Source organism: Micropterus salmoides, unplaced genomic scaffold, assembly GCF_014851395.1.
Source record: "Micropterus salmoides isolate LMB-PRFRI ecotype aquatic unplaced genomic scaffold, ASM1485139v1 Ms_hic_scaffold_1, whole genome shotgun sequence".
Taxonomy (NCBI): domain Eukaryota; kingdom Metazoa; phylum Chordata; class Actinopteri; order Centrarchiformes; family Centrarchidae; genus Micropterus; species Micropterus salmoides.
In genome coordinates, this window is record NW_024040040.1 from 3,537,823 (window position 1) to 3,562,394 (window position 24,572).

Sequence of the window (24,572 nt, forward strand, 5' to 3'; positions counted from 1 at the left end):
GACCCGCCCTTCTCTGCTTCTGATTGGCTAGTAGTCCTTAACTAGGAACTGAGCATGTGCTCTCCGTCTAACAGGATCTATGGGAGACCGGTCTCTGCTGAACCTGGATCTGGACTTGGCCGTGAACCTGGATCCAGCTGTGTGTCCTTAAAGAGTGACTGGTCAAATGCTCACTTCATTGATTTTAAAGGACGACAGTCCTCTGCTGCAAAACGGTCAGCTGTTAATAACGTTGAAATATTATTAATTTGTGTTTTTACTGTTTTATTGAACGTGTGTGTTTATTTTCAGCATCGTTCTTCTTCACATACACTTATATTCTCACATCTGAAGCTTCCCAGTAGAACCAGTAAACTAGTCTTAAAGAGGTCATATTCTGCTTTTTGGCCTTTTCCCTTTCCTGTATTGAGTTATAAACCTTTTTTGTGCATGTAATAGGTTTGCAAAGTGAAAAAGCCCAAAGGGAGTTCCCATCTCCCACAGAAAACTCTGCTCTTAACTGAAAACAGCTCGTTTGCAGTCCAGCCGCTTCCCTTTCATCCCTGTGACGTCACAGGGATGAAAGCAAAACATGCGTCATATAACGCTCGCCAAGCGGCTACTCCGACACGCCCTCAGAAACAGTGAGCTGCAGCACACAGCTCTCCTCTCCCTTCCAAACACTAGCTACCCTCCAGGCAGTCAGTGGACAGAAAGTTGTTCCTGTGATGTAGAGACAGAGCTCAGTTAAAACTTTATGGATACAGATTAATAACTCACCGCTCTGAAACTCTCGCTCCAGTCCATGTTGCCAAGCTGGTCGGCAACACGTACGGCTGAACCCGAGCTGTTTACCGGCTTCTCGCTGACCCGCCCTTCTCTGCTTCTGATTGGCTAGTAGTCCTTAACTAGGAACTGAGCATGTGCTCTCCGTCTAACAGGATCTATGGGAGACCGGTCTCTGCTGAACCTGGATCTGGACTTGGCCGTGAACCTGGATCCAGCTGTGTGTCCTTAAAGAGTGACTGGTCAAATGCTCACTTCATTGATTTTAAAGGACGACAGTCCTCTGCTGCAAAACGGTCAGCTGTTAATAACGTTGAAATATTATTAATTTGTGTTTTTACTGTTTTATTGAACGTGTGTGTTTATTTTCAGCATCGTTCTTCTTCACATACACTTATATTCTCACATCTGAAGCTTCCCAGTAGAACCAGTAAACCAGTCTTAAAGAGGTCATATTCTGCTTTTTGGCCTTTTCCCTTTCCTGTATTGAGTTATAAACCTTTTTTGTGCATGTAATAGGTTTGCAAAGTGAAAAAGCCCAAAGGGAGTTCCCATCTCCCACAGAAAACTCTGCTCTTAACTGAAAACAGCTCGTTTGCAGTCCAGCCGCTTCCCTTTCATCCCTGTGACGTCACAGGGATGAAAGCAAAACATGCGTCATATAACGCTCGCCAAGCGGCTACTCCGACACGCCCTCAGAAACAGTGAGCTGCAGCACACAGCTCTCCTCTCCCTTCCAAACACTAGCTACCCTCCAGGCAGTCAGTGGACATAAAGTTGTTACTGTGATGTGGAGACAGAGCTCAGTTAAAATTTTATGGATAAAAGATGAGAATAAACCTAAAGGAAGTTGGCCAACATCCCAAACTCTATTAAACAATCCCAACACCATGTCATGTGTGCCAACATTCCAAAACATACACCATCTTTCCCTGGAGTGGTCTGATTAGCACTAGTAATTGCTCTTCTTAGCTCAAACATATTAAACGGTAGATCTAATGGATCTCCTGACACCTCCCTTTTCTCTAGTATTTTGGGATTCTCCATACACTGCCTTGCCTCGTCTGTGAGATTATATGAACCTGAGCCTTTTCTAAATTATTGACAGCCATTTTGTTCCCACTGTTCAACACTGGTATTTTTTGTATTCTCCTTACTACTTTCTTACTTGCTTAGGCCCTTTTATACTGGATCAATGCATCCTGAGAGTGAAGTTTCTTGAGTTCTCTAAATGCTTTATTCCTGGCCTTTATGGCTTTGCTACAGCTATCATTCCACCAGGGTACACTCTTGGTCTGTCTAGTTCCTGTACTCTTTGGTATTTTTTCCTCAGCAGACTGAATAATCTCATTAATTATTTTACTATTGATTAGGTTTACATCTGTCTGGTTCTCCTCTTTAAGTTTCCTGAATCTGTTTGTGCTGATGTCTTGGAAAACATCTCAGTTAACATTTCCCAATTTCCATCTGAGAATTTTCTTTTTCCTTATCATAATTACATTCAATGCCAACTTTAGTTACCACAGGGTAGTGATCACTTCCTATTGTGGTGTGTTTGATCACATTCCATGTGCTTAAGCACCTGGAAACGTGCTATTTCACTAGACACAAGTGTTAGGTCAAGTGCTGCTTCTGTGATAGCATACTATTGGATCGTGTTCCTTCCCCATTATTAATACATACCAAACAGTGATTATCTAAAAATTCTTCAACCATTTAAACCAACCAACCATTTAAATCTGTTCTATTGCTGCCCTATAGTGAATTATTTGAATTGAAATCCCCACATCATATTACTTTATCTTGCCAAAGTCCTCCAACATCCTCTAATATATCTACACTTACTTTCCCACACGGATTATAGTAATTAAATATGTAAATTTTCCTCTATTAGTACATACCTTAACTACTTTGTTATTTTGATCCTTTCATTACGGCTTTTTGTTTGTACTGAACAGTTGACTATATTTGCCATAAAGAATACAAAGTCATTTTTATTCACTATCAAAGTTTACTCCTTTACCTTATCAGATCCTCCACATTTCCCTTCATCTTTATTCCTTGTCACCTGCGTGTCTCCTGAAACCTTTGCTGCTTTTCCTTGTTGTACTCCATCATTACATATAATTAGTAATGCTCCATTTCGCAATATTTTGCACTCCTTACCTCCCCGATTTTCTTTCTTATGGATTTAGTTAGCTGTATTGAATTCGTATTGCCAAATGAAGCTCCCTCTTGCCCAAGTTTTACTATTGCCTTGACTTTCTGGCCTTTTAAATACACTCTTAAATGACTTCTTAATTACTTTTCTTCTTTTTTAATGACTCATATTCTCCAGTGATCGGTTTTCTCTTTGGTTCTCCTGATGTTCCTCTCACTTCACCTGCTACAAGTTCATTGTTACTTACTACCAGTTGGCAGTGAGCTGGTGGCATCCAGTTAAGTAGCGATAGCTGTGCGTTGCTGTCTACGGTATTAGAGCGGTCAATAAACCAGAGAGGTACTAAACCAGATAAGCTGGTGAACCAACAAAGTAAACTGAACTCTCAGAAATGCAGACTGGATTGTTGATTCACAGTAGGACCAGCAGTATAACCAACTCTTTAATGTCAAGGGAAAACATCTAATTAGATGTTGTAATCAACACTTTAAGTCAAAGGCCATTTACCTTGTGTTTGTCTCAGTGTGGACAGACATATTGTAAGCTAATTCTTCATGATTCCTCCACAGAGTCCACCAGGAGAGCTCAGAGGTTCCCAGTGGTCAGTCTGCCCAGCAGCATCAAACACACCTGGACTCCATATTTATGGTCTGTACATCTGTTCTGTTCACAATAATCCCAGTAGACCAGTGGATTCAGTCAGTCTGTCCAACATGGATCTGATGGTTAGTTCCATGATTTTACTTTGACTGTGTCATTCATATAATATTCTGTTCCAGCTGCTGGAGGAGAACATTGTCACTTTTGTGAAGAATGAGCTGAAGAAGATCCAGAAGGTTCTGAGTTCAGATTACCCAGAATGCTCAGAGAGTCAGAGGAAAGATGAGGAGATGTTGGATGGTGAGGAGGAAGAGCAGAGGTGCAGCAGAAAGGCATTTCTGAAGATCACACTGCACTTCTTGAGGAGAATGAAGCAGGAGGAGCTGGCTGAGCGTCTGCAGAGCAGTAAGAGGATTTCTCTAAAGATTTAACCTGCTGGATAAACTGGACATTTACTGATGTCTCAAGGGATGGAAGAATATATATTCAAATACTAATTATTTAGTGGTAAGAAATATTGAAATTTTGACATTATGATATATTCATTGATCTAATGTGTTATGTTCATTCAGGAAATCATTCTAGTGTTTGTCAGCATAAACTTAAATCTAAGCTGAAGAAGAAGTTCCAGTGTGTGTTTGAGGGGATTGCTAAAGCAGGAAACCCAACCCTTCTGAACCAGATCTACACAGAGCTCTACATCACAGAGGGAGGGACTGCAGAGGTCAATGATGAACATGAGGTCAGACAGATTGAAACAGCATCCAGGAAACCAGCCAGACCAGAAACAACCATCAGACAAGAAGACATCTTTAAACCCTCACCTGGAAGAGATGAACCAATCAGAACAGTGATGACAAAGGGAGTGGCTGGCATTGGGAAAACAGTCTTAACACAGAAGTTCACTCTGGACTGGGCTGAAGATGAAGCCAACCAGGACATACACTTCACATTTCCATTCACTTTCAGAGAGCTGAATGTGCTGAAAGAGGAAAAGTACAGCTTGGTGGAACTTGTTCATCACTTCTTTCCTGAAACCAAAGAAGCAGGAATCTGCAGGTTTGAAGAGTTCCAGGTTGTGTTCATCTTTGACGGTCTGGATGAGTGTCGACTTCCTCTGGACTTCCACAACAATGAGGTCCTGACTGATGTTACAGAGTCCACCTCAGTGGATGTGCTGCTGACAAACCTCATCAGGGGGAACCTGCTTCCCTCTGCTCGCCTCTGGATAACCACACGACCTGCAGCAGCCAATCAGATCCCTCCTGGGTGTGTTGACATGGTGACAGAGATCAGAGGGTTCACCGACCCACAGAAGGAGGAGTACTTCAGGAAGAGGTTCAGAGATGAGGAGCAGGCCAGCAGAATCATCTCCCACATCAAGACATCACGAAGCCTCCACATCATGTGCCACATCCCAGTCTTCTGCTGGATCACTGCTACAGTTCTGGAGGAGTTGTTGAAGAACAGAGAGGGAGGAGAGCTGCCCAAGACCCTGACTGAGATGTACATCCACTTCCTGGTGGTTCAGTCCAAAGTGAAGAACATCAAGTATGATGGAGGATCTGAGACGGATCCACCCTGGAGTCCAGAGAGCAGGAAGATGATTGAGTCTCTGGGAAAACTGGCTTTTGAGCAGCTGCAGAAAGGCAACCTGATCTTCTATGAATCAGACCTGACAGAGTGTGGCATCGATATCAGAGCAGCCTCAGTGTACTCAGGAGTGTTCACACAGATCTTTAAAGAGGAGAGAGGACTGTACCAGGACAAGGTGTTCTGCTTCGTCCATCTGAGCGTTCAGGAGTTTCTGGCTGCTCTTCATGTCCATCTGACCTTCATCAACTCTGGTGTCAATCTGCTGTCAGAACAATCAACCTCCTGGTGGTCTGAATTATTCGGAGGCAAATCAACACAGTTCTACCAGAGTGCTGTGGACAAGGCCTTACAGAGTCCAAATGGACACCTGGACTTGTTCCTCCGCTTCCTCCTGGGACTTTCACTGCAGACCAATCACATTCTCCTACGAGGCCTGCTGAAACATACAGGCAGTGGCTCAAAAACGAATCAGGTAACAGTCGAGTACATCAAGAAGAAGTTCCAAAAGAGTCCCTCTGCAGAGAAAAGCATCAATCTGTTCCACTGTCTGAATGAACTGAATGATCGTTCTCTCGTGGACGAGATTCAACAGTGCCTGAAATCAGGAAAACTCTCCACAGATCAACTCTCTCCTGCTCAGTGGTCAGCTCTGGTCTTCATCTTACTGTCATCAGAAACAAATCTGGACGTGTTTGACCTGAAGAAATACTCTGCTTCAGAGGAGGCTCTTCTGAGGCTGCTGCCAGTGGTCAAAGCCTCCAAGAAAGCTTTGTGAGTGGGATTTATTATTCTTCAATAAATACTCTATCTTTAAAAAGGAGAAGACAAGAATACCTTTCACTTGCTTTCTTTCTGTGTAACCTCTCAGAGAGAAACTGAATCATGTGTGGTGTTCTAATTCAGATTCGCATATTGTTCAGCAATACAAACTGTGAACTTTGGCAGAAATGGAGAACCTCATTTAAGTTTAGATATGTCATTTTTATTACTTTTTGTCTGTTTATTCCTGATTCAGTCTATTGTGACTAGTTGATTAAATCTCCAACATGTTTAAAGTAAGCCATAATTTCAACATGGGCAGGGAAGACATTCAACCTTTTTCATTGCTGGAGCACGAAATATCTATGCATTGTCACATCCTTTTGCATCTGGTACCAACACAAATGGCGTCCTTTAACATCATAGTTCAGGCCCTTTAGCATTATTGTTCAAGGCTAAAAGTAGGCCTAGTATAAATAACAGAAGATTCCAAGGTGTTTGGGGTGGAATTGTGAGTTAGAAACTGGTCTTCCACCCAGGAGCCTGGTGTTCGTTTCCCATGTGAAACAAAAAGTCAACACTGAATATTTTTAGATTAGTTATTTTACGGAGTTAATGTTACTTAGGCAACTTAACTCAAATAAGTAATGAAGTTATTTTAACTCAAACCATGATCTTTTCCTAAACCTAATTAAGTACTTTTGTTGCTTAAATGTAACCAAGTAGTTTTGATGCCTAAACCTAACCAAATTGCATTTACATTAACCAAATACCATTTCACAACGTTAACCACTTGTTTTATTTTGAAAGTCTAACCGGACTTTGTATATTTATTACTGCTATCTTGACTGTCTGTTGGACATTTATTCTTGCTAACTTGACCTTGGAGCCCTACACATGCAAAACAAAGGGGTACCCAGGGCGTTAGAAAACAGTGCCAAGGGGTCTTGACCAAGTGACAAGTTGGGAGTGAAAATGTACTGTGCGATTATTTATTTATAAATATACACACACACACACACACACACACACACCAGATCCTGTGACCCCCAAACTGGGAGAGTGGCTACAGCAAATTCCAGTTAAAACATCAGAGGTCTCTGTCCAGAAAAGTGCAGTCCTAGGAACAGCTAAGATACTGTGCAGAACCCTCAAAGTCCCAAGGGAGGACCCGAGCTTACAGTGAGAAGGGGATATATATATATTTATATTATTTAAACAGGAAAAGTCCCATTTTCAACCACGAGTTGAAAAACAATAAATTACATAAATTAAAATACAATACAAATTTACACAAAGTTTACAAGATATTTTACATTGTGGTGTTTCCTGAGACTGAGACTCAACATTTTAAAGGAAATGTTATTTGTCTTTTTGTCCATTGCTTCCTCTTCAGACTGAGTGGCTGTAACCTCTCAGGGATAAGCTGTAATGCTCTGTCCTCAGTTCTCAGCTCCCAGTCCTCTAGTCTGAGAGAGCTAGACCTGAGTAATAACAACCTGCAGGATTCAGGAGTGAAGCTGCTGTCTGCTGGACTGGAGAGTCCACATTTTAAACTGGAAATCCTCAGGTCAGGATTCATTAACCCATTTAACTGATGACCCTGAATACTCTGCTTTACATTAGTGGATAAACCGCTAACATGTTGAGGTTTGTTTGCTAATATGATTTGTTAATTTACTTTTGACTTTCAATGAGGATTTTTCATGATTTTGCATTTGTTTTGCTTTTGTTGTTGAAATATTACATATGCACGAATTTATTCTAACATTGTATCTGGACTAAAATGTCCAACATCTTACAAAAAAAACAAAAACGTACAAAAAAAGTTTTCCCACTGGGGGATTCTTTTAGTACTGGTTGCTCTGACTAGTTTCCTCTGTCTAGTGGCTACTTTGATATACCACTGTGAAGTCACATTATTTTGTGTGAGTGCACAATCTACGTGTCTTTTTCGCCGTTTTTGACTAGATCACTCTACATAAACAGATTTTTAAGGTCCGTATTATGCAAAATACACTTTGATGTCTTTACCCACATAGACAAAATCTCTCCCTTTTTCTCCTGCTCATTCTTTCAGTAAATGTGTATGCAAACACAGTTTGACCATGTCCATTCATGACATCATGGAGGGATCTGTGTAGGGACTGCTACGGCACAGGACCTCCTCCAGCCCTTCAGCACTGTAGATGACCCCTCCCACTGAACGCATATTGAATACACCTCAGCCATGACCCCGCCATAACACCAATCGGTCATTCCATAGAGCTGCTAGAGCTGGAAGTTCAGTCAGTCTCGTAGAAAGTGCTTTTTTTTCGATAATGAAAGAAAGTTAAATATTTTCTGGTTTTCCCTCTGATGCTGTCCTACTGCTCTTTTTTTTTTTGGAAGATTTAATTGTAAGACGTTGTGTGAGATCAAGTAATTTATCTTTTATTTATTTATTTTCCTTATCTTGTATAGAGAGAAGTGGCATGACCGAGAGACAGTAGCGACATGAATGTAGAACATCTTCTTGAAAATGCTGTAGGCACAGGGTCAATACCATAGACTGTATATAAAAATTGACATATAATGTCCATGACGTCATCCATTGGTTTCTGAAGAGCAGTTTTGAAGCCCAAATTGGGCGGAGCCGGTCACCGCCATCTTGGCAGCGCGTCACTGCACATCACTCCCGGATAACCAAAAATGGGCAAAGAGGCGGGTCATGGGTGAAGCTGAGGTAACTGGTTGCTGAAACCACTCCCACCTAGCTCGATGTGACCAAGTTAGCTCAGGCTAAGGAGCTAAATCTATATGCTACTCTGCGTTGTCAAAAGTAGCTTCTAAACCCCTGGGGGCTGTATGGCTTATTGCCGTGTTGTTACCAGTCTATGGTCGTTACCAGCTTACACTCGAGGTAAGTTACCTGAACTACACAACAACACTTAAAATAACTATTTATCTGTTATTGACATTATAGTTCATAAGGTTTAAAATGCTTCAACAATCTTTAATATGTAGATGTAGTAATGCTGATGGAAGCTATTTAACTTGTAAAACATTTATTAACTGTTATTGCAGCTTTAGTTAAAGTATTAACAAATCACACAAGGTAATTCCCCACATCGCTATGTTGAGTTACGTTGCTGCTGTCGGCAGTGCTGTGCGAGATCATTGTCTGGAATAACACTGTTGTCACAACACATTTGTCACAAGATGTTTTTTTCTTTCAGTGATCGGTTCTTGTTGAGGTCGCGATGCCTCCACGTCTGCTATATACAGCTTAAACTGTAAGTAACGTTACTTGTCTTGACTACTGGACATTTGGCAGCTGATATTAAATATATAGTCTGTCTTAAAAGGGACAATACAAAAACATTTCTCCCACGAATGTGACATAATAGTGCTGTCAGCATTAAAACATTGAGGGATCTTTTAGAGGAGCATCTCAAAACATTTTAATACATAGAAAAGTTCATTGTGAGCACCAGAACCAGACTGACAGATTAAAGGCTTCAGAAACCTTTGCAGGTGTTTTGAGTTAATTAGCTGATTAGATAGCTCTTCTCCAATTGACATTTCTGTATAATTTACAATACAGAAATGTATTTATTCTAAAATTTGAATGCATTTTGAGATACTGGAGTTTTTATTTCCAAGAGCTGTACACCGTACTCATCAACATGAAAACAAAAAAAGGGGCTTGAAATACTTCACTTTGTATAATTAATTTTTAAAGACTAATCGGTATAGTTTGTTTATATTTTTCATTACCTGAAGCATTTATTACACTTTTTCCTCCCAGTGTCACACTGTTCATCAGATGTCCACCTGGTGCCCAGAGAGCTACAGAGACCTGGGAAGCCTCCTCATTGTGCTGGAAGTTTGTATCTGCATAGACTGATGTACTTTTAGTTTTAAATATTGTCCATATTTGTGTTATATTTCCATATAAAAAATATGGTTTATGGTTCACATTGTAATAAATTCTAAATATATTTGTACTCCCTGTCTTTACTACTTACGGAAATGTTAGATTTTACATATTGTCAATACAAAGGACAAGCTAATTGTACAACATACTGTAGATAAAACACCAAAGCTAAACTCTTACCAAAGAACATCAGTCTAGTATTAAATTGAAAAGTGAAAATACTCCCAAATGTTTCACTTGAAATGTTGATGAGTAATTATGCAGTGTATTTCTGTGTGTGCAGAAGTTATTTCACTTTCTACCTAATACTTTACGTTAAATAAGGAGTCTTACACTCACTAACAGAGCCTGAAGTTTTTGAAGAGTGCCTTGTTTGCTGGTCTGATGTAAGTCTAGTTTAAATACATAATTATGTGTGTACCACTGATTTTTCACTAAATCTCAAGGATGTAATAATTTGATGACTAAACATTCTTAAATATGAACTTTGAATCAATTATCAGTTGTCAGAGTATCTGACTAGTATCTAACTGAACAGTAACTCTGTCACAGTATGTAGCTAAATCTAACATTGCCCTTTTGGAAAGTTTAACATTAGCATAACGTCAGCAAACTGAGAGCTGAGCAATTAACTTACTTTCCACACTTACTGGTAGAGTGGCTAATTAACAGAGTCCAAAAAAAACCAATGTGATCCAAACATAAGAAGATAAAATAGATTAAAGCTGCAAGCAGCGTTGGGCGGGCCCTTGCACTTGTAGCGCGTCCGGGTGTGAGCCGGCCGAGTTGCACATTCTGGAGCTCTGCCGGTGCGGCTGTGAATTTGCTACGCGGTTCAGACGCCGCATGAAGGTGCTATATGTCACTTCCTGTGTCCCCTATGTGGAGCTACATAGCACTTGCCGCTATGAATATAAATCGGTATTGCCGTGCAGATGTCTTCGGGGTGGGACAGTTATCAAGCACGTAAAGTTTGGTTCAGATGTCAGCATATACACTGTTAGTAAGTTACAACAACTTCCTGTGTCATGGCGAAGAGTTGATATTTGACGCCACGCCACAGACACGCCCATTGACAAAAACTCGCAAATAGCACAACTTTTCATCTTCAATGCCTTTAGAAGGCACAGCACAAATTTGACGTGATCCGACTAAATCCCTAGGAGGAGTTCGTTAAAGTACGAAGTGTGTAAATCATCCAAAAATGCAGTTTTCCTGTTGACTTTAGGCTATGGGTTCTTGAGGCTTTTTTGTGCGTCTTGATATGATACATGTCCCCAGAAAATTTCGTACATGTAGGTTTAACGTGAACGAGGGGATCATCTTTTCCAATTTTCTAGGTGGCGCTAGCGAGTCATTTTGCCACGCCCATGCGCGAAACTTATAGAATACGAAATTTTTCACCAGTTCTGACATGTTTGCAAATTTTGGTGAGTTTTCGAGTATGTTTAGGCCATGTCATTTGAGCCTACTTTGCAGAAAAAAAAAAAAAATACATATATATATATATATACATATATATATATATATATATATATACATATATATATATATATATATATATATATATATATATAATCTTAGCAAATTCAATAGGGACCTCACACGGTCGTGCTCGGGCCCTAAATATATATATATATATATATATAATCTTAGCAAATTCAATAGGGACCTCACACGGTCGTGCTCGGCCCTAAATATATCCAAGAAGGGAACATAATCCAGAAAGCAGGGAAACACGACGAGCAAGGCAGACAACATGAGACAGAGCGTATACACACGAAAATGACTTGACAAGGACTGAAGAGAAACAGCAAACATATATACACCAGGGACTAATGAGCAGGGTGGGAGCAACCAAGGTGACCGACATGAGACTAACGAGACGCAGGCAGAGAGAGAGCAGGGGAGAACAGAGAGAGGCAGGCAGAGACAGCAAAGGGGAACAAAAAGGCAGGCAGAGTAATAACTGGGGGAACAGATGGAAGACTTGACGGGCAGACATGGGGCAAAATAACCAACACAGAACACATCTAACAAAATACCAGACAAGACTCTAACTCAGACAATAACAGAAACCAATGTATACAGACAAACACCGACCAACTAAAACACAGGGATCATAACAGACAAAACCTAAACGAGAACACAGAACTAGAACACAGAGTACCGAGCAGACTAAACCAAAATGATGCAGAGAAAGAACTAGAAGCAAATACTACGACATGAGCTAAGGCACAGGACTAGGAACAAAGACATGGAACAAAAACCCAGACTCCCCAAGAAGACACACAGACAGGACTGAAACCCAGACACAGAGGAACCAAAATCAAAACACAGAGAAGGCATGGCCAAAATAATATAATCCAGACCAGCTCAGGACAGGATCGTGACACTCTCCTCTTGCTGACTTCTCTTTGAGTCTTTAAACAGTGTGCTGTTAGCATACACTCCCATTAACTTAGAATCTTTAACACAGCTTTGGGACACATGTATCTGGCTATGTAACACAACGACCCAAACTTGATAGGTATGCTGACAGCAATACCTGTTAATTATTATTTCTCACCAACTGGAGCACAGACTTCTTGGAGGGTCTCTCTCTACAATAAACAGCACAGCCTTATTCATCCAGTATTTGCATGAAGAAAACTCCAAAAGCCTCAAACAGGCAGAGCTGCAGATCTCTGTGACTGTATGAGCTGAGTGAGGTTAACAGACGGCAAGCAGACTTCTAGCAGTGACAGTGGCAGCAGCCACCTGTCAAACAAAGCAGCCACGCCCTAATAGATTAGAATAGAATAGATACATAATAATGCAGAACTTGAAGGCTAAATGTAATTTAAACAGGTGAGTTGTAAATTTTTACCCCCCTCACAATTGTCATGAAGGGGGAATTGAGCTATACACTAGAGCTGACCGATATGGGTTTATGGGGGGTTATGCCGATATTATAGAGAAAAAGAGCGGATTTATGAGCCAATATTTAGATTTTGAGAATTATTTGGATAGTAGACCCCTTTACCGTATAAACTACACTTAGAAACAGGCTAATATTGAAAGCTGTTCAGTATGTGGGCTATAATACCTTTTCCTAAAGACCTACAGTCAACAACTTATCAATAAATGTTTGCATATTTGCAACTTTTTCAGCTATCTGTTAACAGAGAGAGAAAATACGCATGTGTATTTCACTTATAATCTGCGATAATTTTGCTACATTTCAATTTTGTGTGTGAACATAGTTTAGCTCACACACAAAGGACAGGACAATCTTTTAGCTTGGCCAGCTATTGTTTTGATTGGCATCCACCAATTTAATCACCTGAGCCCGGCAACACTCATCATAAGCTACAGTCTAATTTCATGTCTCTGTGTGATCAAGTTAATAGCTAAGGCTGTACCCGAGTGTAACGTTACGTATTGAACCTACGTATTTATTGGATAATAAATTTATGAATATGGAAATATTAATTCATAAACTCTCGTTTTGGGGCACCACCAAAAATTTGCTGTCCACCCAAGGCTTTATAATAATAATAATAATCTTTATTTGTAGAGCACTTTTCAAAAACAAGTTACAGTGCTTTAAGTGTAAAGACAATAATACCCAAAAGACAATAATACAAAAACAATACAAGATAAAAGCATGAAAACACTGAAAAGACTAAAATACACGTTTAAGATAAATATAAAACTAGTAAAATAGAATAAAATAAAAGGGATAAAATAAAGTCAAATAAAATCGGGAAAGGCTCTCCTATAAAATAATGTTTTAAGAAGGGACTTAAAAGAGTTTACTGACTCAGCTGACCTGATTTCCTCGGGCAGGCTGTTCCAGAGCCTCTGGGCCCTGACAGCAAACGCTCTGTCCCCTTTAGTTTTCAGTCGAGACTCTGAAACAGACAACAGACCTCTGCCCGAGGATCTCAAGGTACGTGCTGGTGCGTATAGGACTAAAAGGTCAGAAATATAACAAGGCAAGAGGCTATGAAGAGCTTTAAAAGTGATCAATAGAATTTTAAAGTCAATTCTAAAACATACTGGGAGCCAGTGTAATGAAGCTAAAATAGGAGTAATGTGGTCATATTTCTTTGTTCTGGTTAAAAGCCTGGCAGCTGAGTTCTGGACAGTCTGGAGTCGATCAGTAGATTTTTGGGTTAAACAGAAAAGGCTGTTGCAATAATCCAGGCGTGATGAGATGAAGGCGTGTAAAATGGTCTCGGTGTCCTTAAAAGTTAACATAGATCGGATTTTTGCTATATTTCTAAGTTGATAAAAACATGATTGAACAAGCATTGTGGTGTGCTGCTCGAAATTTAAATTACTATCAAACCAAACACCAAGGTTCTTTGCCACAGGCTTAATGTGATTTACTAGGGAACCAGCAGATGGCAGTATTTGATTTGCCACCTGCTGGGACCCAATGACCAGGATTTCTGTTTTGTCTGAGTTCAGCTGGAGGAAATTATTTAACATCCATTTTTTAACTTCACAAAGGCAGTTGTTAAGTGAACTCAGCATTCCAGGTTCTGTGGATCTGACGGGCAAGTATATTTGTGTGTCATCAGCATAAATATGAAAAGAAATGCCATGTTTATGGATAATATGTCCAAGGGGAAGCAGATACAAGGAAAACAAAATGGGTCCTAAGACCGACCCCTGAGGCACACCATATTTAACTGGACAGAACGAGGAGACATAGTTGTTTACAGACACGCAAAACTTCCTATTTGACAGGTAGGATGAAAACCATTCTAGGGCAGCACCAGAGATCCCCACCCAGTGCCTCAGTCTGTCTAACATGATGTTGTGATCAATGGTGTCAAAAGCAGCAAGGTCCAGGAGTACCAGGACTGAGCACATGCCTTCATCAGCAGACATTAAAAGGTCATTGGTGACTTTAAGCAGGGCAGTCTCAGTGCTGTGGTACTTCCTAAAACCAGACTGAAACTTTTCAAATATTTTGTTATTTTCCAGTACAGTGAGCAGCTGTTTGGACACAATTCTTTCTAGAATCTTTGCAATAAAAGGCAGTTTTGAAATTGGTCTAAAATTATGTGGGAGGGAGGATTTCTTTAAAAGTGGGTTCACGCAAGCCGTTTTAAAATAATCAGGGACACAACCAGTAGATAGGGAGCTGTTGAAAACAAAGATCAAATGGGGCCCAACAGAATCCATTACTTTCAGTAAAAACTTTGTAGGTATTACATCAAGTGGGCTGGAGGACACTCTCATTTGTGTTACTGTTTTTAAAAGCTCAGACAAGTCGATGGGATAAAACTTGTTAAAATTCTCTTGTTGCTGGTGAGGAACCTCTGAGTAAGAGGCCGCGGGGGTAATAGAGGCTCTGATTGACACCACCTTATTGGTAAAATAAGATAAAAACAATTCACAGTCATCATTACTTCCAGCTGAGGCACAAGGAGGGGTTGGGTTTACCAGCTGATCCACAGTCTTAAACAGAAACCTGGGATTGTGTTTATGTGTAGTAATGAGTTCAGAAAAATAGTGTGTTCTCGCATCCTTTACCATGTTATTGTTGTTAATTAATAAATCCTTCAGACTGAGGTAATGGACTTGGAGACTGGACTTTTTAGGCTGCGAATGCTGTCATTTATCCAGGGTTGCTTACTAGCTTTAGACGTAGGTCTAATCTTTAGAGGAGCAGTAATATTTAGTGATGACAAGCAGATATGATTGAAGTGATCGACCAGATTGTTGGTGTTGGAATCAGACAGGTGTTGGCTTTGGCTCTGAAAGAATGCGCAAAACTTTGAAACACTTTGTTCATTAAAGATGCGAGAACACACGGAGCTTGGTGAGGCGGCATGAGTAACAGGCGAATCGCAGCTAAAAACAATACATCTGTGGTCAGATATGGTCATGTCCACTAATTCCACAGAGGAAATGCTGACACCCAGGGTAAAAACCAAGTCCAGTGTATGACCACGGTTATGTGTTTGCCCTTGACATGTTGTTTGAAGTTAAAAGAAGTGGCCATTTAAAAAGTTAGTTGCATTAACATTGTTGGGGTCATCAACATGAATATTAAAATTGCCACAAAGAACAATTCTGTCATAATTTAAAACCAGAGTAGATAAAAATTCAGGAAGTTCTGATAAAAATCCTCCAGGCCGTTTTGGGGGGCGATAAATTATAACAATATATGATAGGTTGCAGCCCTCCAACTTTAAGAGTGAGAACTTCAAACGAGTTAAATTCATCACAGCGTACTTGATGACATTTAAAATTTTTCCTATACACGCTCACTAGCCCACCACCACAACCACTGACCCTCGGTTGACTAAAACAATCATATTGAGGCGGACACAGTTCAGCTAGCTGGCTATAGTCATTCATTTGCAACCATGATTCAGTTAAAAACATAAAATCTAGATTTGCAGACAAGATAAAATCATGTAAGATAAAAGTCGTATTTGAAAGTGATCTCACATTGAAGAGAGCCATTTTAAATGAGTTTGTTCTGGGTGCTGGAGTTGGTGCAGTTGTCCTAATCCTTAAGAGATTACTAATATTTCTGTGTGGGATGTGCACATTTCGGTTTACTGGTCTATGCGTGATGATGACAGGAATAGAAGTCTTTGGAACAGCGCTGGGAGCAGACGGCTTTACATGCCAGCAGGTGGAGACAGTTGTTAGTGGCAGTGAGGCAGAGATCTGTTCAGGGACCGGGTGTGTCCAGGTGTGCTGCATGAATGATTAGTCATTCACGTAAGTCATGTGTGGACCGCACCACATGCTGTATGTGCGCAGCTAACATTTCTGAGCCCCGTTTGTTTGGGTGAAGTCCGTCTGTCTTAAAAAGAGACATTCTTTGCCAGAAAATATTAAAATTATCCTCATAACACATGGTGAGCCCTGCAGGCGGACTGGAGCCAGTAGTGGAGGCCAAGGAGTCTACTGAAGCAGCCAGCACCGCGACCAACTGTGGGAATGGGACCAGAGATAAAAACTGACTTTCCACACTGCTTTAAAAAGTTAAAAAGACGGTTAAAATCTGATTTTGTCAGCTCAGACTGCTGAAGAGCTGTGTCATTTGTTCCCACATGGACTATCACTCTTGTGATGGAGGACGGGAGCGACGGCATCAGGTCCTGGAGTTTTTTTTTTAAATGTCAGCCGTGGTGGCACCGGGGAAGCAGTGAGTGGTAGCGTTAAAGAAACGGATGTTTCTGGTTATGGAGTCCCCAATTATTAGTGTGGTTGGGGAGAAAAGAGGACGAGGAGATGCCGGTTGTGGGGTTCCAGAGCAGGACTGAGCAGAATCTGCTTCAACACTGCCTGCGGACTGAGGATGGAGTGTGTGAGCTGCCGAGTGTTGTGTTGGAGTAGCAGTAACAGACCTGAGAGAAGGGCTACCCGCCGGTGCAGGGTAGAGACGGCCTCCGGAGCGTCTGAGCACAGCCTCCTTCAGGATCCTATCGGAAAGCGGAGGTTTTTGACCGGGATGACGGCCGCCGATCAGGCCCAGCGGCAGACCGGCGGCCCAGTGCAGGAGATGTAGCCGGTGGAAGAGATGCAACAGTGTCGGCAGGCACTGTCCCCTGAAAGAGATCCATATAAGGGAGACTCGAAGCCGCAGGTGCATCCGCTGGTTGGACCAGAGTGTCGTTAGACAAGGCTGCATAGCAGTTGGAGAGGCCGATGTGGGTAGGAGAGGCAGCCCCGTCTGAGCCTCTCTTGCAGCCGCGGACCACCACTTCAGCCCAGGTTGACTGATGCTTCGGAGTCAAGCAGGATGAAAGCCTGGGAAGGCTAGAGGGGTCCCATAACACGGTGTCCTGGATGTTAGCGGTTGCGCTAAGAGAAACAATCTGTTTGGCTTGTACTGAAGCCACATCCATAAAGCCAGTCAGCAGGGAATCTTTCTCTTTGAGTTCCTCTGAAAGTTGTCGGATGTCTTCCGTAAGGTCAGCAATCTTTTTGTTATCTGTGCAGTCCTCATGGGGCAGAGTTATCTCGGCTAGCATAGCTGCTGGAGCTTTGTTGTGGTCAGTAGCGTTGATAGAGTTTTTACGGTCATCTAGCTTAAAATCCATGTCGGATGGCTAAAATCCTTAACCCACGTAAAACTCAAGTTAAAAACTTAAGTTAAATAAAAAGGAAATAAAAAATGTAACAAAAAAGTGTGGATTAAAACTGGATAAGAGTCCGGTTTAAGACGGAGCTTCCGAAAGGTTGCTACAGACGCCTTTAGGACTCCTTTAATAATTACACAATTATTACACAATTATTCACTAATGATCAGTTAGTTAATAATTGCCAATGATTTTTGATCAGTTCATCAATCAGTTAGTCAGTCTCCTATCAAAGTCGTGAATCCTCCGTCCAGTGACTTGCATTTAAACAGTACACACACAGTTTCTGTGATTTTGGTGAAATTTATTAACTAACTAAAGTGAATATACAGTGAGGTTAAATATATCAAAGAAATAAAACAATAACTAAACAAACAGAAAGAAATCATGAGAATGATGGAGTTCAATGTGAATTTAGTTGTCTATTGTGGAAAGAATTTGAGAGTGAGAGTAAGAGAACAAGGGAACGAATGAATGCAAGTTATGATAATAACTTTAATTTCGCTAGGAGTTTAGCAAAAGTATTAAAAATAAAGGACATCACCTCAACCACAGAATATAGTTTTGTTTTACCCTTACTGCTTGTTGTTTCTCAGTTTTTCCACCATCTGGCAAAGGCTCACTGTCAGCTTAGCAGGGAAAACGCTCGCAGTAACGGGCAGTCAGCCCAGGCTTCGTTTGTGGTTGATGTCCTGTGTTACGGCTGGCGTAACTAACACCCGTGGCTGGGTCCGAACTTTGGTGGGAGTAGCAGAAATAGTACTTAAAAAGGGAACTTAGTTGTTCATGACTTCAAAGTTGCTTGGCTCAAATGGTCTAATAACTCTAAACAAACAAACAAAACAAAGTAAATTCAATGAAGGTTCGCGTGAATATGGCTAAGTACGTTGCTGGAAGACAAAGAAAATTCCACAGACAATGCCGGGCCGAACTCTTGGCGTTGCTTGGACACGGAGCACGCTCCGTAACCGTGCAGAGAGCGAAGAGCTAGAAGCAGGAGAAGCGAAGACAGCGAGCACGTGTCTGGCGCTGTGTTTTGTCTCCTGGGGCGTGTCCCAGGAGGAGGGCTTCCAATCTCCTGATATTTCTGTGTCTTAACTTTTATATGTTCTATTTCAGTGTTTTAATCAAATACCTTCTACAATAAAACCTTAAATTTCATAAACAGTTATACTGTTCTTAGTTTTAAGTATTTGATAAAAGGAAAGGAAGTTATTGTCAATTGTTAAACATAATAGTTAAAACATTTTGTATGGATCACAGCAGATGAAAGAGAACGTTCTTACGTAGAGAATATATAAGCAAGTAATACGAACATGGCATAAGATTACGAACAATAAAGTACAGAGTGACACATTAAAAGCACAAGGAAAGGCATTAAAACAATGACATAATACTTATTTTGTCCTGGGGTACTGGTTCCATGAGGGGGGACAAAGGATCCTCTGATTATTTACTTATAGTTAATTCAATTCTTGGTTCTGGAGCTAGGAAAAATGGTTATATCATTTCTAAGAGAATATATAAAAGCTGCTGGGAACAAAGCATTAGTTACAACATAAATTAAATGCATGTCAGTGAGCTTTGATGAAGATTAAAAACACTGCAAAATTAACTTATTTATGGTTTTTTTTTATGGTTTTTATTTATGGTCTTATTTATGGGTATTTCAGCTGTCTGTTGATAGGGTTGATATCCCCCCCCCCCCCCCCACTCATAACGTACGTAAGATTTATTCTACTTTACTGGTGTTAACTACTGATGCCATATAATGCATTATAATGCATAGAGGGCTCTCTGCTGACCATGCTGTGCTTAGCAGGCATGAAATTAAAAAAGAACAGTAACAGAACAGTATAACTCATGTAAGTCACAAAGTTGTTACATTATGTTTTGAGAACTCAAGCTTTTACTGAATTAAAAAAATTAAAATTGTGTGTGTGTGTGGGGGGGGGTTAAGTTTCGTAAGCTTGTAAACAGCTTGGATGTGTTTGTATGTCAGTGGTGTTATGATGTCATTGGTTCTATGGTGGATGAAGAAGTCAGTTTTAGTCGTGTTTTTAGGTAATTTTATGTTTTTATTTGTGTGAATTTTATCTTTTATCTTGTCAACAGTTTGATTCTCTGATTTATTGAATGTTTCCAGGTCTTTGTATCAGTTACGTTTTATTGAAGTGGGTTTTAAAAAGTCAAAAAAAGTCTCTCGTTAATTGTTTTGTAGAGCCATGCTGTTTGTTGACACAATAGCAACAGAGTACTGTAGTTTTACTGGGATCTATATTTTGAAATTACTGGTGCTCCACCAAATTTTACAAATAAATACGATGCTGGTCAAATCTGTCGTTAAAAAGTGGGATATTTCAAGAATAACTATCCCAGACTGAACTGAACTGGTTTTAGTGTATGGATACTAGACAATCAGTAACATTAACTGTAAAATAAGAAACCAAAGTATATCAGTCTGTGATTTCTTAACTTATTTTTTTACATAGTTTTCTTCTAGTCTGAATACTGCATAATAGAATTCCTGAAATTCAGTTATGGCTTTTGCTTTTAATGTCCCACCACTGTTCAACCGCATCATTGAAAAAGCAGTAATAGCAGTGGGGCTGTTTCATAATATTAAAGAACTTTGCTACACCGGAAAATCTTCTAACCAGAAATTCCTTTTAGTGTTTGTTAAGAATAGGTTGGCATCAAAAACACACAGCGATGGTCAGAAATAATAATCATAAGTAACTCTAATACTACATAAATATTTGATCATGTTGTTATTATGTCCTGAAAGTTACCATGTTGATAAGTGACTTTATTATGTTGGAGAAGTTCAAAGTTGTCCAGTAAATTCACATGCTCCATAACCTTAGAGTCATTCTGGTTGTTGATATGAATATTCATGTATCCATTCAGGATGTTCAGGATGTTCTCCTGCAGAAACAGCAATGGATATCTTGGTGCCCCATACAGTGTAAAGATGAGCCCTGATAGTTCTGGTTTGATCTCAATCGCAAGATATTCAAATGCTTTAAATGCACCCAGGTCAAAGTCATTATGTTTAGTTAAGCCATGTCTGTGTAACTGAATAAAGACTCAGAGAGCTGGCGTGTGCTTTGCAGGAACTTTTACTGCAACTTGTCGTGTCTCACTTCCAAAACAGTACGTGTGTCAATACAGCAAAACCTTAGTTCCCTTAACAGAACACATTACACACAAACTGTATAGAGAAAGGGCTGCAGTCCCTCCTTCTCTCTTGTTTGTCTGACTGACTGATACAAATGATAGTTTGGAGGAAAAGCCAAAGTGCTGTTTAGCCAGGCTTTACATTTTTTTTAATTATCACTTAACCATAAGGGATTTGTTAACCAATGATTGGACATTAAAAAGATCTCCTTTCGGCTATTAAAAATTTGATTCATTTTCCTAAAGTTTGAATGATGTCTGAAATGTCTACACATTGCAGCTTCTCCTCAGCATCTCAGAGCCAGTTTTCCCTCACAGAATATCAAAAAACCCAGCTTGAATAATAATCCTGATGTTACTTGGATGCGTAGAGAGCATAACTGGCAATGGCCCTATAAGCTCAATGACAGATACAGTAAAAACATAGTTAGATTTTCAGTCTTTGCCATTCTTACATGCTTGGTTATTGAGTTCCCAATCAGAATCGTGTCTGGCTTATCAGGTGTGGAGTTACCAATATTTCATCTAGTATTTTGTTTTTGTTTCTTCTTGTATCTGACTGACACTGCATGGCCCTCAGATGATCTGCCATGTGTGTTGTTTTGTGTGTCTGCAGGCTGTCAGGCTGTCTGATCACAGAGAAAGGCTGTGATTTTCTGGCCTCAGCTCTGAGCTCCAATCCCTCCCATCTGAGAGAACTGGACCTGAGCTACAATCATCCAGGAGACTCAGGAGTGAAGCTGCTGTCTGCTGGACTGGAGGATCCACTACTGAAACTGGACGCTATAAGGTATGAAGAGGCCTGATGCAGCCACAGACAATCAGTCTGATAGAGCAGGTATTTTTTGTTAATGGCTCAGAAGAGAAACACTGGTTGAACATGGACATCTATGTGTAGGAGGTCTCCAAGGATAACATCTCCAGCAACAAATGATGATAATTGCCTGTTGGTAATAAGTTTGGACAGATCTCTGCATGTTGAAGGAACTTTCAGTCTGAGAAATATCCTTTTTATATCTTACCCGATCAAACTAATTTCATGTCTGTGGAAAGAGAGGTCCAGGACGGGCCTAGCTTAGCACAAAACTGAAACAGGTGGAAACTGCTAGCCTAGCTCCATCACAAGACAAAAAAGTAAATCTTCCAATAACTCCAGCTAACATAGTTTAGTTAAGACTATGATCAAACCTGACACAGGACAGGACTATTGAACTGAGTGTACTTCAGAAAAAGTGTAGTGAACATAGTCTACACAGGCCTTAATGCTCAATTAGTATTTATTGCTTTGATGTGATTTTTTTAATTGACTGTTACATTATTTTTTAAATGTGGCCCATATTAGACTCCAATGTGAATTGGCCACAGTTTGAATGTGACCCGCATGCGCAAAAGAATAATTCAACGTCATACGCAGTCGTACTGAAGTAAACATGGAGTAAACATCTGAGGTCGGCGCATACTTACCAACCTTTTTCTGGCACTGTGCAGCATGTATAAGCCCTTCAACTCTCTCTCTGTACTTTTTCTTTTTGTACAAGTAGCATGCACGTGAAGCAGAAGATAGCTCACAAACCCCCTAACAGAGGTTATCGTCTATGGTTTTATTTGTAAGTAGATTTCAGATAGAGAAAGGGCAAATCATGAGCAAAGAGGGAGAAAAAGAAAGAGACTTTTTTTTTTATGGCTTTTTGTGGAGCTTTTTTGTTCACTGCAGGTCCCACTAGCACAGAATTGTGACGACAGTCACTCAAGAGAGATGTCAGGGTTGCATGAATTCTGATCTGACTGTCTAGACTGAGGTTGCATGTCAAACAATCTGTGCTTTATCTGATTTGGACCACATATCAAAGTGGCCCAAATCCGAACTGGAAAAGATCAGATTCTATGTGACTTGGGCTTTTTACATTCTTATAGAAAAAAATCTGATCTGAATCACGTGAGCAAAAAGACCAGATTTGGTATTTATATTGTAGACCCTCAGGGAACATTCAGGATCTGTTCTGGGATCGTTTCGGGTACCATATTTTATTCAGAAACTTAATTAAAACTTTCCCAGATGGTGATGATGTGGAGTTCTTCGTAGGGTTGGGGAACGTTATTTGGCAGACCTCGGGGAACATACAGGATGTTCTGGGAACATTTAGTGGATCATATTGAATTCAGAAAAGAGACCATCCTACATAGTGTCAAGGACATCGCCATATAATGTTCCCAGACGGGCACAATGTGGAGTTCTTTGAATAGGTTTGGGGAGGTTGTTTGGCAGATCTTCAGGGAACATTGAAGACGTTCTGGAAATGTTTAGGCAATCATAGGATGCAAATGTAAATGGTCTGTATTTGCATAGTACCTTTCTATCCTTTGAGGCCACTCAAAGCACTATTACACCACATAGTGTTCACTCATTCACACACATTCAAACATCAATGGAACAGCAATTTAGGGTTCAGTATCTCACCCAAGGACACTTCGACATGCAGCCTGGAGGAGTCATTTTACAGTTATATTCCTTTTTATTTCACAGATTTTTCCTGTATTTTTGAAATACATGAAAATATCAAAAACTTGCATGTAAAATAACATGAAAAACCTGTAGCTGTGCATAACCATAACATTTCTGTTATTTTAAAGAAAATATTGTTTTTTTTTAAATATATTAACAAACTGTTCCAATACATTCAGGAATATACCGTATTTTCGCAAATAATATTTTTCTTATTTAAAAGCTGTTAAATTTAAGTTTAATACTGTAAAAACATTTCTTAAACTTAGTAAAATTAGTAACAGTTAACTGTAACAAAAAAACATGTGTTCTGCAATTTCACATTGACAAATAAAAACAAATAAAATAAAATAAAAACATTGAATAAATATTATTTTCATCAGTGTATAATGTCTGCAAGCATTGTTAAACTGTCAAAACACAGTTTTGATCATTGAAAACAGCCATAATTACTGTAATTTCACAGATGTTGACTTTTATAATGCTTAGATTACAAGTTAGATTAAAACATTAATAATTGTCCCAAAGTGGAAAAATTAACGAAAAGTAATATTTTATTTATTGTTAAATGACAGGTGTCCACACCTTTTAATGGGCTTAAAAAATAAACCTAAACTTCCCATAAAATTATGGGTTTGTAATTAAAAATGAATTTTAATGCCATTTTATAGATACTTCGATTGAAGAGTCTTAGCTATAGGTGTATTATCACAACCTCAAACCAACATATTTAAATCTGTTTTTTTTTCTTAATTAAAAATTACCACATGTTCACATTTTACATTACATACCACCACAGTACAAATACCCACATCTGATAATATTTATAGACCATTTATTCAGTTCCATGCTCACAATAAATAGGCCACACAAGTTAAACATTTCAGTGTAAAGAATTGTTCTCCTGTAACTAAAGTGGTTTAGTTTTTATTTACCTTATGGATGACATTTTCAGATCCATTCATTTGAAACACAACTGGTTTGACA

General features: G+C 39.8%; 1 protein-coding gene and 1 long non-coding RNA gene across 2 annotated transcripts in view; both read left to right on the forward strand.

Moving 5' to 3' along the window:
• Positions 1-1,004: 1,004 nt before the first annotated feature.
• LOC119896748 (NLR family CARD domain-containing protein 3-like) overlaps positions 1,005-24,572 on the forward strand; it is a 172,154-nt gene continuing 148,586 nt past the window's right edge. Inside the window, exons 1-4 of the mRNA XM_038710202.1 lie at positions 1,005-1,061; positions 3,496-3,574; positions 3,706-3,931; positions 4,099-5,893. Coding sequence (XP_038566130.1) covers positions 3,572-3,574; positions 3,706-3,931; positions 4,099-5,893 — 2,024 coding nt within the window. The 5' untranslated portion in view covers positions 1,005-1,061; positions 3,496-3,571. The remainder of the gene's footprint in view (positions 1,062-3,495; positions 3,575-3,705; positions 3,932-4,098; positions 5,894-24,572) is intronic.
• LOC119917570 lies at positions 7,313-9,864 on the forward strand. The gene is made up of 2 exons (XR_005447307.1): positions 7,313-9,156; positions 9,672-9,864. It is a non-coding gene; the product is annotated as an uncharacterized LOC119917570 (long non-coding RNA).